General features: G+C 36.6%; 1 protein-coding gene across 2 annotated transcripts in view; it reads left to right on the top strand.

Annotated features, from left to right (window-relative positions):
* The window catches only part of FOXJ3 (forkhead box J3), a 109021-nt gene extending 92190 nt beyond the window's left edge, over nucleotides 1-16831 (top strand). For both annotated transcript variants that reach the window (XM_016139996.2, XM_016139997.2), the window contains 4 exons: nucleotides 1706-1807; nucleotides 2186-2377; nucleotides 11741-11848; nucleotides 13834-16831. In XM_016139996.2, the coding sequence (XP_015995482.1) occupies nucleotides 1706-1807; nucleotides 2186-2377; nucleotides 11741-11848; nucleotides 13834-13949 (518 nt within the window). In that variant the 3' untranslated portion in view covers nucleotides 13950-16831. The remainder of the gene's footprint in view (nucleotides 1-1705; nucleotides 1808-2185; nucleotides 2378-11740; nucleotides 11849-13833) is intronic.
* The last annotated feature ends 461 nt before the right edge of the window (nucleotides 16832-17292 follow it).

The raw sequence follows: 17292 nt of genomic DNA, 5'->3' as shown, positions 1-17292 counted from the left end.
GCAATGCTCTGGTCATACCTTTCTTTTTGTTAAGTCTTTTGCTTGTCACGGTAGAAAAAAGTACTATTATAGCTGAAAACAGCTGACTCATGATGTGCCCTTAATGTCCTGTTATACCAATGGTAGCTTGGGAGAGAAAGGAAATAGACTTCCACCTTGTGAAGTTAGGAAAAATTATTGTGACTGTGATAATAATTAATCTCTTTGAATTATAAAATTGTCCTTTATAAGTGGGACTAATGAGCAGGTTATCTTTGACAGGGAAAGAATGGAGGAAACTAACAGTTGTTGGAGTGCCTATTATATGCGAGGCAATTTAGATACATTATCTCATATTCTCTCAAATCAAATAGAAATTACCATGATAGCAAAAGTGTAACTCAAAGAAATTAGGCAGTTTGTTCAAGGATAATACCACTAAGTGGTAAAACTGGAATTTATTTGTATCCTGGCGTATCAGAGTTAAGAGCCCATAATACCAGCTATTCTAAAAGGATTAAAAAGCAAACATTTACTGAGTGTGTAGGGTTTGCCCAGCCACTCTCTTTGCAGAGATTGCCTTATTTTGTGTAGCCAAGTCAGCATTTATTATAGGATCTGAAAGTCTCATAGACTTGGATGTTTGTGGCTCACTTGGGGCATTAATTTAATTCCCCTCCCCCCCCCCCCCAGCAAGTTTCTCCCTGAATTATAAGTTGCCTGAGAGTAGGGTCATGTTGTCTCTGGTTCATTGTTTATTTTTTCAAAATCCATAATTGGCAGAATTTCGTAAACCCAAGTAGTCAGTAGTTCATGTAGAATTTTCTGTGATGTAGCAAAAAACCTCTTTTAGTCTTAGTTTTATCCATTCTATAGAGATGATCCTGAAAATAGAATAATTTGGGCAACAGTCACTGAATGGAGGATATTCTTTCTCAATTCGGCACTATCTCATTGCGTGCAGCTCTTGCCCCGTGCCTCTGAGTGGTGACCACTTTGCTGACATACAGACGGTGGAGTGTTAACTCTTCTGATGATGTTGCATTAGAGGATACTATTCCTGACTAGAAATGCCCTTGTTTGGATTCATCAGCATTTCTTACAGAAGTTGCAGCCCTCTTTCTTGCTGCCTTGACATGAGGACTGTGTTAAGGCATTTCTTACTCCTAAGGTTGCCTTGTAAGAAACATGTCCTCTTGCTATACATGTGATTACCTCCCTTAAGTCAGTACATTGTTATACTGTGCATTGTTTCTAAACGTGTATCTGCATTTAAGTTATAAAGAACATATTTCTTAAGGTCACAAGACAGTAAAATGAACTTTATACAGGGGTGGGGTATACTGATTTTTATGACTTACATTGCCTGGTCATTTATTTGTACTGTACAAATGTAAAGAGCAGTTTGACAGTTTGCAAATGCCAGACTAGAGCTTAGAAAACTTGGGTTCAAGTCTTATATTCATTATGGTGACCTTACTAAGTTATAATACCTTTCTGGGTTCAGGGTTTTTTATTTGTAAAATGGAGAGAAATAATACTCTTCCTGCCTGTCTCACAGAGCAGGTTGCCCCAACACATGATATAATGGGTGTGACTTCACTTGTAAAACTGGATGAGGGATCTACCAGTGTCAGGAATAAGGTCAGCTCACTGTCTTCCATTACCACGTACTTCACACTTCCAATCTCCAAGATTCATAGTATTTTCAATATTACTTTTATAGGTGTTTCCAATGATTGGTATGCAACACTCGATATGCTGAAAGAAAGCTGTCGAATTGCCAGCAGTGTTAATTGGTCAGATGTAGACCTTTCACAGTTCCAAGGCAAGTATTGGTTCTTTTTGACATACAACCAAATACATATCCTGGTTTCTTTAGGAGATTAAGTTTCTTTGTAATAAAAATAAATGCCTCCTTATATAGTGTTTTATTTGCAGTTAGTAGTATGCTTGAAAATGGCACTGCAAAATTCATAATTTAGTCTTTTGGCCAGTTGTAGCAGAGGGTCACAGACAAGAGTTCTGAAAGAAATTTGGCCACGTTTAAAGGAATGAGACTTCGAATAATTTTAAAATGTTATTCATTGCATGGACAATTCACTACCAGTGGAAATTTTGAAGGCTGAAAAAAATTGTGTCTTGCTGTTTTCTTTGCAATATTTGCAGAACTATGCTAACCGTATTTCTAATGCTTTCCTCATAGGTTTGATGGAGAGTATGAGACAGGCAGATCTCAAGAACTGGTCTTTAGATCAGGTTCAATTTGCTGATCTTTGTTCTTCTCTTAACCAATTCTTTACACAAACTGGCCTTATCCATTCACAGAGTAATGTTCAGCAAAATGTCTGTCATGGTGCCATGCATCCAACAAAACCTTCCCAACACATTGGAACAGGTATGAGTTTAATTATCTTCTTGATTATTTCTTTTACTCATCTATATGACATTTAATAACTGTCTAGAGGGATCCATTTACTTCTTTTCATTTCTAAGAAATGAATGAAATCAAATAATTGTATGTATTTAAAGAAATTGAGATAAAGAAATTTTTTCGTCATGACGTATATGATTATTTTATTGTTTACAATTGACTTTTAACTTTGTGACCTTTTAAGTTATCAAATTAAATGTCTTCAAAATACGCATTTTTATAAGAACATATTACGAAGTTTGATTTAAATTTGTATATACTTGCAGTGAAAATTGTATTTTTATATATCTTCTAAGAATGTTAAAATTAAAATTGAAAATTTACTTGAAGAGTGAATATAATGGTAAATAGTTTCATTTATGTTTCACTCTGGACTCAAAATTTGTGCTCTGTATTTTTCTTTACCCTTGTAGCTATCTCTTTTATTCTGATTGTAGCGCCTACAGTTTTCTTGTCTCAAGTTTCCATTCTATATGAGTCTAATATCCAAGTTTTTTCTCTCCATTTCAATTTCTTGCTGCCTTGTATCCCCGAGTTGACTTCTTTTCTGTATGTTACCTTGGTTTTGCATTTGATGCTAATAAGCCCTCTCTTTTATTTCCTGAGTGGTTTCCTTCAACCATTATCCTAGCTTATTTCATATATTTGGTCTTTCTATATTCTCAAGATCCTCAGTCAGTCTGCATCTTTCTTTTTGTGAAATCTGTTTGTCTTTTGTTATTATAGAAATCTTCCATCATCTTTGCTGCTTCTGTTTCAAATAACTTAACCTGAATTGAAACCCTCAGTGGCTGTTTGATTTTGGTAAATTATTCATTCCATGAATTATATTTATACAAGTGCCTCATTCAGTGCCTGGAATATAGGAAGTGCTAAGTATTAGCTAAATTTATTGAGTGTTCTCTGTGTGCCAGACACTAACTTAATTTTTTGATAACTCTTTCTCCCTCTCCCTCTCTCTCCTTTTGTCACTTCTTTTTTGATATCTTCCTAATATATACTCTTTAAAAAAATTTTTTTTGTGTGATAAAATACCCATAACATAAAATTCGGTATCCCAATCATCCATAAGTATATAGTTCAGTGATATTAAATAACATTCATAATGTACAATCATCACCACCCTTCGTTTTCCTAACCCTTTTCATCTTTTAAAGTAAATACTCATTAAACAATATCCCCACTCCCCATTTCATCCTCTGCCAAGACCCTGGTAACCACCTTTCTACTTTCTGCCTCTGTTTTTGATTAAGTACCTCATATGATTGGAATCATACAGTATCATTTTGTGACTGGGTTATTTCATTTAGCATAATGTCTTAAAGATTATCCTTGTTGAAGTATATGTTCCAGTTTCCTTTTTAAAGGTAAATAATATTTTATTGTATATTTGCGTGTGTGTGTGTATACACACACACACATATAGACACTACATTTTGCTTATGCATTCACTTGTCAGTGAACACTTGGATTACTCCTATGTTTTAGCTATACATGAGTGTACAAATATCTTTTTAAGAATCTGCTCTAAGTTCTTTTGGATATATAGCCAGTAGATGATCACTTTGTTCCTGATCTTAGTGGAAAAGCTATCCATTTTTCACCATTGAATATGATATTCACTGTAGGATTTTTAGATTTGTTTTTATTATGTTGAAGCAGTTTCCTTCAATTTCTAGTTTGTTCAATGTTTTTGTCATGAAAGGGTTTGATTTTTGTCACATACTGTTTCTACATCAGCTGGGATGATCATGTGCATTTTTTCCCCTTAATTGTTATGGTGGTATATATTACATTGATCAGTTTTCATATAGTGAATCATCCTTGCATTCTGGGAATAAATCTCACTTGATCATAGTATATAATCCTTCAGTACTATGGTATCGAATTCATTTTGCTAGTATTTTGGTGATTTTTACATCAATAGTCATAAGGGATCCATGATATCTTCTTTGTTCCATTGGTTAAGAGTGTATTATTTAATTTCCACAAAATTGAGAATTTTCCAGTTTTATTTCCATTACTGATTTTTAACTTCCTCTAGTGGTTGGGGGAGATACTTTGTTATATGTATCATTTAAAGTCTATTGAGACTTAGTTTGTAGCCTTACATATGGTCTATCCAGGAAAATGTTCCATGTGCAGTAGAGAAGAACATGTATACTGTTGTTGAGTAGAATGTCTGTTAGATCTAATTGATTTATGGTATTAAGTCCTCTGTTTCTTTACTTTTGTTTCATTATTCTATCCATTATGGAGAGTGAAGTAGTGTAGTCTCCAGCTATTATTGTGGAATTGTCCGTTTCTTCCTTGAATTCTATCTGCTTTTGCTTCATGTATTTTGCAGTCTGTTATTAGATGCATACATGTTTATAATACTTACGTCTTTTTGCTGTAGTGAACTTTATTAATAAATAGAATGTCCTTTGTCTTTTGGAACCTTTTTTATTTATAGCCTATTTCGTCTAATGTTAATATAGCAATCTCTGTTTTCCTTTGGTTGCTATTTGTGTGGAACACCTTTTTCCATCCTTTCACTTTAAATCTATTGTGTCTTTGGATTTAAAGTGAGTCTCTTATAGACAGCATATAGTTGGATCATGTGTTCTTATCCATTCAGCCAGTCTCTGTCTTTTGATTGGAGAGTTTAATCCACTTACATTTATAAAGTAAATACTGATAAAGAATAACTTCTGTCATTTTGCTGTTTCTTTTCTATATGCCTTACAGCTTTTTTTTTTTTTGTCCCTAATTTCCTGTATTATGTCTTCTTTTGTGTTTAGTTGATTTTTTTTTTTTTTGGTAGAGAAATGTTTAAAATCCTTTCACATTTCCTTTTGTATATATTCTATAGCTCTTTTGTTTGTGGTTACTATGGGGATTGCATTTAACATTCTAAAGTTTTAACACCTGGATTTGAGTATCTTTGTAACTTCTATAACATGTAAAAACTCTACTCCTTTATAGCTCTGTCCTACCCCTCTTGGTTGTTGATGTTACCAAATTACATCTGTATACATCATGTGCTTCCCCCAAACATAACACTAATAATTCTTCTGAATTATATAGAAAACAACATGAGGAGTTACAAACAAAAGTTACAAAAATACTAGCTTTTAGGCTAATAGTTTTTAGAAAGTACATTTGACTTATAAATCATGTATAAAATAAAGAGTGGAGTTATAATTGTTGTTCCAATAATACTGACTTTTATAATTACTCCTGTATTTACTTTTATTGAGACCTTTCTCTTTTTTTTTCATATGGCTTTGAGTTACTGTCTAGTGTCCTTTCATGTTACCCTGCAGGACGCTCTTGAGCATTTCTTGCATGGCAGGTCTAATGATAATGAAATCCCTTAACTTTTGTTTATCTGGGAATGTTTTAATTTCTCCCTCACTCTTGAAAGGACCATTTTGCTAGATAGTGTTCTTGGTCCACACTATTTTTTCTTCTAGCACTTTGAATAAATTGGCCCATGCCCCCTGGCCTCCAGAGTTTCTGATAAGAAATCTGATAATCTTATAGAGGATCCTTTGTGACAAGTTACTTCTCTTATTGCTTTCAAGATTCTCTCTTTATCTTTTGAAAATTTGGTTATAATGCATTTTGGTGTAGGTATCATTGACTTCATCATACTTGGAATTAGTTGAGCATCTTAGATGTTTATATTCCTGCCTTTCATTAAATTGGGGAAGTTTTCAGATATTATTTCATAAATATTCTCTCTGCCCCTTTTTGTCCCTCTTCTCCTTCGTTGAGACTCCTCCATTGCATAGTCTCCTTTATAGGCTCTCTGTTTCTTTTCTTCAATCTTTTTCTTTCTGTTACTTAACCTTGATAATTTTTGTTGTGATTCTTCTGCTTGCTCAAATCTACCTTTGACTATCTTTAGTGAATTTTTTATTTTAGTTATTGTACTTCTCATCTTCAGAATTTATTTTGGTTTCTTTTTAGATTTTCTATCCCTTTACCGATAGTTCCATGTTGTTTGTACTTTCTTTTTTTAACTTTCTCCCTATCTTCCTTTACTCCTTAAGCATTTTTAAGATAGTCGTTTTTAAGTCTTTTTGTTGAAGATCTGCCATTAGATCTTTTTGAAGGACAGTTGCTGTTGATTTGTTTTTGCTTTGAATGAGCTGTGTTTTCCTGCTTATTTTGTATGCCCTGTGATTTTTTTGTTGTTGAAAGGTAGACACTTAAATTAATAATGTACCTCTGGGTATCAAATTCTCTACCTTCCACAGGGTTTGCTGGCTTTCGTTATATAGGTTTTTTTATCCCCCACCCCCACCCCCCAACAGTTGTAGGCTGTCCTTGTGCCATGGTTCGACCTAAGGTTTAAACTTAAGGTCTCTTCAGGTCATCTCTGAACTGTGCTTTTCTCTTGGCATGGGTAGTCACTTTCCAATTTTCCCTTTATGTGTAGTTGCTTTACAATGTCCTGGTCTTTAATGTCTGGCTCCCGAAGTGGAAAAAATAGAAATGACAGAAGGGATAAAAGGGGTACCAACCAGCCCTTTAAGTCCCCTGGGAATCAATTCATTCAGAGGTGAGGGGCTTGCAGCATTGAGGGGAGATGCAACAGCATTATTCACTATCCTTTTTATCTGCATTTCTGGAAAAGAAGCAACAATTGTTGATCAGAGTACAGATCCCCACTGGTTTGAAGGACATTGTCCTTTCTGCCCTGTAAGCTGTGTGTAAACTTGTCCAGGAACATGCATAGCTATCTGCTACGGGGGCAGGGGTAAGGGATAGGTAGCTACTCCTATGCTAAGAGCTGGAATTGACCAAAATTAATTGCAATCTACTATCCAAGTCTTTCTCTGCAAGTTACAAACCCTTAATAGTCTCCAAAATTCCAAAGTAGTTAACATTAGCCTTCACCAGTGCAGTTTTGTCTAGGTTGGGAGACAGATACCTGGTGTATCCTACTCTACTATCTTCCAGAATCCTCCCTTATTCGTTTTTAAGTACCAAGCTTTGTATAACTTGTCTTGTATTTTCATGTTTTTGCCTTCTTCCATTTCATTTTTATCTCTTCTACATGGACAGCTTATCTTCTTTGATCCTTTGGTAGGTTCTAAGCCCATAGTTTTCCCCTTCTGGATACATCACTTTTCTCTTTTTTAGATCACTTTGTCCCTTGGTTTTCCTTCTCTGTTTTCTTTTCCTATTCAACCAAAATTGTACTTTGTTATCTCACATAACCAATGAGCCTTAAACGTGCTAACTGAATATGAGTGGTTTATATGTACATCAGTATGCCATATATGTTTAGGGGTGCGTACCTTTATTTCTCACAGATTATTGCCTCCATAGGATTAGGGAGTTCTAGGAAGACAAGTAGAGGAAGTTGTAGACCAGTCACAAGAGCCAGTAGCTCCCCCTTTCTGGAATTTTAAAGCCGTGTAGTGAAACAAGACTTTCTTCAATTTTGTGACCTAACTTTAAAAAAGGTCCAGGTATACCTTTTAGTTTTGGAACTTGGTACCCTCATTCATGGAAAAAGTTATTGTACATCTGCTGTCCTCTGTCAGAGTGGCCAAGTAACTGTTCTGGATTCTCTCTAGACAGAGATCCTGGGTTATTTTCTTAAAGTTGTTTGTTACTAGACTTCTGCGGTCATCTCTTGATCCTTGACCTTGATTATTTGGTTCTAGTGTTCTGTGATTCTCTTAATTTTTTTCTGCCACCTTTTCCTTTTTATTGCCAGTACCACAGCTCCTTCTTGATTCTCAGTGCTACTTCATTCACAGCTTGTCACATGCAGAAGAACTGTAGTTTTACCTCAGTGTTTTATTAGTTTCCCAACCCCTTCCCCTTTAGTCTTTTTCTTCTGAGTCAAACGAACTTCAGCCAGCCCTCGCCTGCCAAGCCATGTTGGCCTCTGTTGACACTTTTTCTGATCAACCCTGGTGCTCTAAGTATTTATTCATCACCTCATACCCCATTGATGTCTGTTCACAAACATCTTTTTTTTTTTTAAATATGCTCAGCCTACTTTCTTTGTTTAAGTCCTAGTCTTTTTTCAGTCATTCTTTATTCTCCTTCTTGCATTCCTCTATATCAGATTCATTCAGATATCTCACTTCCCTCATATCTCACTTCCCTCATCTGTATCCTCAGTAATTCTTTGCCACATTTTCTTAGAAATGTAGTATAGGAGTGGACTCTTCAGAGAGCTGTTGATTTTATCCTTTTATTTAACAGATAAGGAAACTGATCCAGAGAAAGAAAGTGACTTGCTTAAAATCACAAAGTTCATTTGGGTGTAATTCTTAACTACTAGAATATAGCCTCTCTATATCCTTCAAACCTTCTGTCATACTTCTGTCTTCAAGACTTCCCTTTTGGTAAATACTCCTTTGAGCTCCTTAGGGACACCAGACATTAGTGTTGTAATGTGTTAGTATGGAAAGGGGAAGGAAAAAAAGGATGTTATTGCACACAGTATTACCTCTTCTTCCTAAATTGTTTAATCTGTGTTTACAATTTGCCTTGTTCAGTAGAGTTTAAGTCCCCTAGCTATGTTCTTCATTTTATGCTTCAGTTAAAGGTCAGTAAATAAGGGTAGGTATGCATTCACTTTGCAAACATTTATTTATACCTTTCCTATGCCTGACTATGTATTGGGCACTAGGAATAAAGAAATGATTCCAAAATAGCCCCTAATCTCGAGCTCATAGCCCGATAGGTGAAACAGGTCTATCAAGAAATATAGTATGATGAGGACTGCACTTCTCCCGTAGGGCAATAGAAGTAAGACAGAGAGGCTTGCTTAATGGTCTTGGGGAAATAGAAAATCTTTGTAGAAGAAGGCACATTTAAGCTGGACTTTTTGGGATAAGTGGGATTTTATAAGACAGAAAAGTCTGATCATTGGCCCTCTCTCCTCAAAACCCTCTATTGATTGCCCATTTTTATTTTTAAAAACCAAAGTCTTTATTGTACCTTGGATGGCTCTACACAGTCTGGTCCCCCATTACTCTCTGACCTTGTCTCTTTTCCTCTTCGGCTCACCCTCCTGCTCCCACACCACTGGCCTCCTTGCTGTTCTTTGAACATACCAGGTACACTTTACCTACCTCAGGGCCTTTGCTTTTCTCTCAGTATACACAGGAGTCATGTCTTCATCCTTTTCAATTTTTTTCTCAAAAAGTACCTATTCAAGTGATGTGTCTTACCTGACCATCCTATTTAAATGACACCTACTGTCCAGCAGGCCTTGTCCCCTCTCCTTGCTTTATTTCTCTCTATATCATGTGTAACATACTACTTAATGTACTTTGTTTGCCTCCCTCCACTTCCTACCCCACCCAAGAATAAGCTTCAAAAAAGTCGGAGACTTTGATTTTTCATTTCTGTATCCCTGGTGGCTAGAGCAGGGCCTGGCACATAATATACTTGTTGAATGAATAAGTCATATGACAGATATCTGCTTTAAATAAATGATTAAATTTTTAAATTCTCATAACTACATTCTAAGTGTTACAAGATCTCAAAAATCTCTGGAAACTGCATTGGAAGTTAATATCTTGCTTAGAGAGTTTAGCTGGACTCCCATTATTCAGACTATAATAAGAATGTGGGGGGAAAAATGAGGCGTAATGAAAAGTTCTATCTGAAAGGACAAGTGTTAGCAGTGCGACAGTTTAACGTGGGTATCTATTCCCATAATCCTTGTTTATTCTCATAATTCTGTATTTCCCATTCTCTCCCTTTAAGGTAAGAATTACTAAGCCAAAAAAGAGAAATGAAAAAATAAATTAATCACCAATAAAAATCAGTTTTTATCTTTTGATTGCAATTTGAGCTTCTAAGGATGATTTGTAAAAGAGAGCTAAGATTTTTCAGGACAGAGGCTTGGAAGTTGTTGATTAATGTGTGACCATATTACTCAGAGTGTGACCCTTCCAGCGTGGTGCAGCCCTTAGAATGTACAACAGCCACAAATGTTAAGACTGATAAGCACTTGGGGAGCAAGATTCCCCGTTTCTACCCCCTGGTGAGAATATACTAGAGCTGTAGCATAGTATAACTTTACTTAGTTAATTTTCTGTTCTTTTTTTCCTTATCTTCCGTATGGTAAATTGGTCAAAGAGCTCAGTTCTGACTCTAAACTGTACTATAAAAAAGCATGTCATCTTAGGAGGCAGTGGCTGGAAGTTAAATCTTGGGTTCTGTTCCTGCTTCTGTCTCATTTTTTCTCTGGTCTCATTTCCTCATCTACATGATTAGAGATAGGTATGGATTAGATGACCTCTGAGGCTATCTATCTCAAGCTTGGACAGTCTGACTTTCCAGTTGCAAGTAAAAACTTGTGACCAGCCCAATGTGCCAGCAGTGTGCCCTGCCTTGAATGCAAAAGGAATAGGAATATTTTTCTCCCCTTTTTACTTTTCCTCTGGGAAAATGGTTGTTCTTTTCTAATTTGATTACAGCATTGCTAGAATGCGTGTGTAATTTGTATAAAACTCAACAGCTTTTCCAGCATTCCAGATGCTCTGTATAATATGCACCAGTGTTAATATGCACCAGGAGTTACTGGGGGAAGGCCAATGATGTATGTTCCCCTCCCTTTTTATTTTGCATTAGGATGCAACATAATTGACATTTTGGAGCTATTACACTTGATGGCTCCTGTCAACAAAAATATATTAATTCAAGAACCTTCTGAAGTACCACTTAAATGAGGTCTATGTTTCCCATCTCCACACTTCTAAATAATACATTTTTAATCACCTTTGCTTGGTATATATAGCTCTTTTACCTTCTGCAAATCTTTCCTATGACTTCATGCCCCTAGTCAGTTTGTTGGGCCCACATAGGTCTACTTTGAGGCTGAGAGAGTCAGGACAATATAGAAACAACCATTAATAGAAAGAGCCCATGAGTTAGGAGAGCTAGGTTCTAGCCCTAGCCCTGTCAAACTGAGCGTCAGTTGCCTTATACATAAAATAGGGATAATCTCTGTCTTGCCCTCATTGTGATTTTAGTGGGAGGCTCAGATGAAGTGATAAAAATGCTCTTGAACTGTAATGAGGTAACAGCAGTAATAGATATAACTTGCCTGCAAGCTTCCAGAGAGTTAGAGGCAGTGCCAGAATTAGTACCATTATATTCACACCCAGCCTGGCACTGTGTTCAAAAAGCCAGCACTACTTTTTGGCAGTTTTAGCATCTGAAAGGAGTAATTTTTCCTTCCCTTTCTTCCTTACTTTACTTGCTTAATTTAGTTTTAGGTAGTAGTTCTATTAAGATTTTATTGCTTGATTTGTTTTACTTATGTTTTTCTTTTTTTCTGCATTTTAATTTGATTAGGAAATTTGTACATAGACTCTAGGCAAAATCTCCCTCCTTCGGTGATGCCACCCCCCGGTTATCCTCACATCCCACAGGCACTCAGCACTCCAGGAACGACAATTACAGGTAATTTGGGGTGTGGTATGTTGAAGTTGGTACTCAGAGTTTAATATTGAAAAGCTTTAGGTGTCCCAACAGTAAACGCAGCTGCCTAAGGAGGGAGTGAACTCTCTGTTAAAGGGAGGTGGGGTACAAAAGTCTGGACAGCTACTTGGCTCCAGTCCTGGTGAAGGGATTTTAAGTGTCATAAGTGTTTGAACCATATGACCTGAAGTCTATTTTAGCCCATGATGCTATCTTTGATTCTAATTATTGTCCTGTCTCTCCAAGAGGTAGGGTACATAGAGCTTGTCCTGGGGTCTTAGGTAAAGTCTGTTTGACTTTGATAGGATTTCCACAGGCTTCAAAAACCTACTTTGATTAGCTCCTATATAGTCATTCTGATGAAGTTCCTCTGGCTATAGTTTCCAGAGAAGTACCTATACAGGACGTAAGTTTCAGGAGTTACTAGTTGATAAGTATTTTCCCCTAGGTTCCTGAATGTAAGATGTTATATTTAGTAGGGCAGCAGAGACACATTGTTAGAGATTGGAAGGGGTCTTAAGGATTATGTAGGTGAAGAAACGGAGGCTCAGAAAAGGAGAGAGCTTGCCTGGAGCCACCAGTTTGGTATAGTGGCCAAACTAAGACTTAAGCCTTGACATCTGGATTCAGAGTGTATTTTTCTCATGTACTATGCTACTTTTTACTTAGGCTGTTTGAGAAGACAGCAGGTGATCTGAGGAGTAGATTTAAAACCCTAAAAAGAACTGTGTGTCAAGCAGTAGTGAATGAAGAGTTGGGATCAAGTGACATGTCCTTTGATGAAAGGGAAAGGATAAATGTTATCTGTCCTCAGTACTCACCAGTAACTTGCAGGTGGCAAGACACAGTGATTAAGACTCTGGAGCCAGATTCCTAGGGTTTGAATCCTGGTGCTTTGACACTTAATAACTGCCCAACTCTCCTATTTCAGCTTCCCTGTCTTTAAAAAGGAGCTAATAAATATACCTAACAACCAAGGTGGTTAAAAGAAATGAGAATTATATAAATCACTTACTTAGTGCCTGGCACATAATAAGGAATTTATATGTTTTTTAAAAATACATACAGGCAATTCTGCTGTACTGTGATATACAAAAAACTTTACTAGTATTTTGTATAGTTGTACATTAAAAATTTCAGGACTTATGAGAAAAATAGCAGCATATTTCTTGAATCTTTGTAATCAGAGTACCAACAAAAACTATAATCAGTAAAAATTCCACAACAGTTAAAAGTATATGTTTAATTCCTAATAAAAGGATAAATTCTACAAATTAAGATCATTATTTCTTTTTAAATCAAATCTGGTTTGGAAGGGGGTCTGTCAGAGCTATGGAGATATCATAGAAGGCACCAAATTGGGGAACGCAAACAGCACATGCCACACTAATCCAAGAAGAGGAGCATGGGGAGAGTCGGCATCCTGTGTCTGCTGTGTTCCTCCTGTTCCTACACAGCACTCAGCTGTGTAGATGGTCTCTATGTTTACCTGCTTCTACTTGGTGGCACAAAAATGAACTTGCCAGGGAAAATTCACTGTGACCACCCAGTGTGACTTCAGTGGTACATTGACATCAGTCTCATGTGAGCCAATTCATGTTACTGAAACATGTATTGAAGCTGAACAGACTAAGAGAAATGGTTGCATCAGCCATCAGGTACTCTAGCATTCTTTTTATGGCCTTTTTGCTGCAGCCAGGCTTCGTGGAAAGAGTGTTGGTTTTAGAGTCAAGTGAACTGAGTTCAAATCCTTTCTCTTCCCCTTACTAATTATATGACTTCGTGTAACTTGCTCATCTTTACCTATGAAATGAAGATGATAAAAGACGTCTTGTTGAAGGCTTCTGAGTGTATTAGTGAGATAACGTGCCCTGAGTGCCTGACACATAGAAAGTGCTCTATATAGGCTTTTGTTTACTTCTCCCTTTCTTTTTTGCTGAGTCACTACCGACATTGCCTTCTTCCAGGCCATCACGGAGCCATGAACCAGCAGCACATGATGCCTTCCCCAGCCTTCCAGATGCGGCGCTCTCTGCCTCCAGATGACATCCAGGATGACTTTGATTGGGATTCAATTGTGTAGAACTTGTTTCTGCAAGGCACCAGACCACAGCATCACCTTTCTGTGCAGTGAAGGGAAAATTTAAGAGAATCCAGTTAAGAAAGTTGCTAATCATTTTACCAATGTTATTGAAATTTCTTTTGAAGACAATCAAAAAGATTTTAGCTGGATAACTTACTGCTTTTATCTGACCCAGACAAGTACTACATGTTTGTCTCCCTGCCAGCTGCCCTCTGTAGCTCCTAACTGTTGTGTGATTTGAACAGCTTTTGCATATTTGTGTCAATTTGATGTTGACCACAAGTGCCAGACTGATTTTTTCAGACAGAGCCTATTTTGCTGCAAGCAGTTTATAGATACATATGTGTAAATATATGTACAAAATTTACCGAAAGGCTTCAATTTTTTTCTAATTGGATTATTACATCTTGAAAGTTACCGTGAGTTTTTATTCCTCGTTAGGCTGTTTTCTGCAGGATGCTTTTAACTGATGTAGGCAACTGAAAGAAATAGTTTTTTTCAAAGCCCAGTTCCCCTTATTTGATCTTTTTCAGAAATGTGGGTATTGAGTTCTACCCAGTAAATCAAAGAACCCAGAGTTACTCTCCAAACAATCCAAAGGGGTTTGTTGTTCCTGAGCAGCATAAAGAACTGACCAAATTTTTTTTGATGGTAGGGGATTATAGAGTTTATGTTATATCTTATCAATGTCTGTTTTCCTAAATCTGCCTTATCTGCCTTATCACAACTCTAAAATTTATTTGATTGATTAAAAGCTGAGCATTGCGTGGCCCTTTAAACAAGTCAATGTCTCCACTTCACTTATATATTTATTATTCAAAAGTGTTATTTTAGTATTTATTGCTACTTTCTGTGAATGCTCAGCTCTTACTGGGTTCATTAAGGAGAAATGCAGTGTCTGAAAGCACAGAATTATTTTTCTTGATAAAGAGTTTACAGGCAAGACAGATTGTTATTCTCTTTATTGTCACTCTTTATACCATGTGATTATATTTCTCTATCTTAGCATTCCTGCTAATTGAGACTTATTAGCTAAATAGGATTTTTTTTGGAGTTTAAATCAGAGTTCATTTGGGCAACAGAATGGAAAGGCATTGTCTATAAAGCAAGTTTCCCCACTCATTCTCTTTCCATTTAGGAAGCACTCAAAGGAGGATAGAGCAACACAGATTTTATTTGCCTCAGTCTTCAGTGCAGTTTTTGTTACGTGGCCTACTGTTTCTGTTGTCCTGTGTTTTTGTGATTGCCTGATATTTGGTTTCTTCTTTGGAATGCAGCCTGCTTCTTAGGGGTTATTAGTAGTAGTTTGTTTATTGTTTCATATCATATCACAGTTACTTTGCATGGATTGATTGTCTTAGTTTTATAATAAAACTAAAAGAAATGAGACTTTAAAAAATGAATAGATTTCAAATTGGTTCTTTAGACCAAATAAAAAGTAGAATTTCTTTCAGTTCTAGTAGGGAAATAAATATGTTCCATCAAATCAAGGAGTAATAACTAATAACTGCTCGCTGGTTGCTTTTTAGCATCTGTAATCTCTATCAGCCATATTTAAATCACTTTAATTAGCCTTAGTGATTCTTAGTAAATCTCTACTTGAACTAAACAGACATCTTTGTTTCTGTACATGTGTATGTGAGACCGTTTGTGTATGGGCATTTTTTTTTTTTTTTTTAATGGAGTGTTGCCTTGAATGATGAATCACTGGGAATCCAGCCATGGTAAAGGCTGGTGAGGTTGGGGAGGAAGGAAGGGCTTTTTGTTCCTGTTGTTTGGACCCTGCTTGGCATGAAAAAGGAAACTCAGTTCCAGCCCCTTGGATCGGTGAAAATCAGAGGATTCTGGAAAGGTAGCCAACAGGACCCTCTTAGATGGATAACATAGGCAAAATGAGATAGCCTGCAGAGTAAAAGCTTGAAAAAAAAAGTGGGTGATTTTCAATGGTCTGCTTAAGTCACTGTTCTCTAGATACCAGAATAATCATTTTGAAACTTCTAATTGCTTGGGTAGCAATGTGCACTTTAAATAATTTGGACATTGATATGTGGTCTCATATTGAATGGTTTGAGTAGAAACCCCTAATGAAGATTTTATAAATTGTGTGAAGCTGATTTCCTATTTAGCAATCATTTACTGATTTGCAGTGATCAATATTTTTATCAGAATTTAAACTTACCAAGAATGGCCCTGGAGGCAGAGCTTCTATCCAGACCCATCTCGCTCTTGTGATTCAGATGACCTGGGAGCCCAGGACAGGTCTTCTCAGTGGGCTCCAGCCAGACAGGGCTACCTGGTGAGGTGCAGAGCATCCCTCTGGTGGCCATTTCAGTTGGTAGTTGTTAGTGCAGAGTACATTCTATTTGGGGTTTAAATTGACTGGAGACTTTTGGGGAAAAGAATAATAAATGCATATAATCAAATGGGAGTACTCTGTCCAGGAGAATAATCCGACTGGCATTTGTGGCAGTTTTCGAAATGTAAATGTATTCATGTGTGTTCTTGTAAATACATGTCTCTCAGATGTCCTTTGAAATGGGAGGGAATCAATCGGGGATTATTTCAAATGGAATAGAGTATTTTGATATTGTTCATTCAGAGGGTGATGTGTACATATCTATATTGTATATATGTGATGAAAATGCATTGGCTTTTTGTGCAAACACAACCTGCTCTCTGTACTGCTGTTGGACAGTCAGTGTTTTAATGTTTCTACAGTTTTGCTATTGCACGATTTCATATTTTGCCTCTATGATGAACGGCACCCATTCTTTGTAACTGTTTAGTGCTGTAAAGAAATACTCCAAGTGTCATTAGGATTGTTGCTGCCAGAACTGATATGCATGAATGGCACTTAAAATAAATATATTATGTTAACTCTATTTATAACATTGATTTGTCTGTGTCATTTGCTGCAATTAAGGGGACAAGATTGGAGCTAGTCCCCGTAGTCAGTCCTTGGGGTCTCAGAGACTGTCTCATGTATTGCTGCCTCAGAATAGTCTTTGTTGCTATTTATTGAACATCTCACTAGCTCTGTGAACTTAGGGACTTCTTTTAATTTCTATCATTTTTCTCATTTACAGTGCCTCTAAAATGAGGATAATACCTACCTCCTAGAGTTGTAATGAGATTAATGCACTTAAACATTTAGAACAACACCTGGAACATAGAAAAGTACTAGTATGTGCCAGGTGCTGTGCTAAGTAGATATTGTTGTCCTATAGTGTGGGAACAACGCAGATAGTGGTCTAGTGGCTTACCCAGATCCTTCGTTGGCAAGTGGTAGAGCCAATGTTAGGAACAGGGTGGTATAGCAGGAAGTGAGAGGCAAGAGAACAGT

This window comes from Rousettus aegyptiacus, unplaced genomic scaffold (assembly GCF_014176215.1).
Source record: "Rousettus aegyptiacus isolate mRouAeg1 unplaced genomic scaffold, mRouAeg1.p scaffold_m13_p_1, whole genome shotgun sequence".
NCBI lineage: Eukaryota > Metazoa > Chordata > Mammalia > Chiroptera > Pteropodidae > Rousettus > Rousettus aegyptiacus.
Note: the sequence above shows the minus strand (reverse complement) of the source record. Positions and strands in the feature narration are given on the sequence as shown.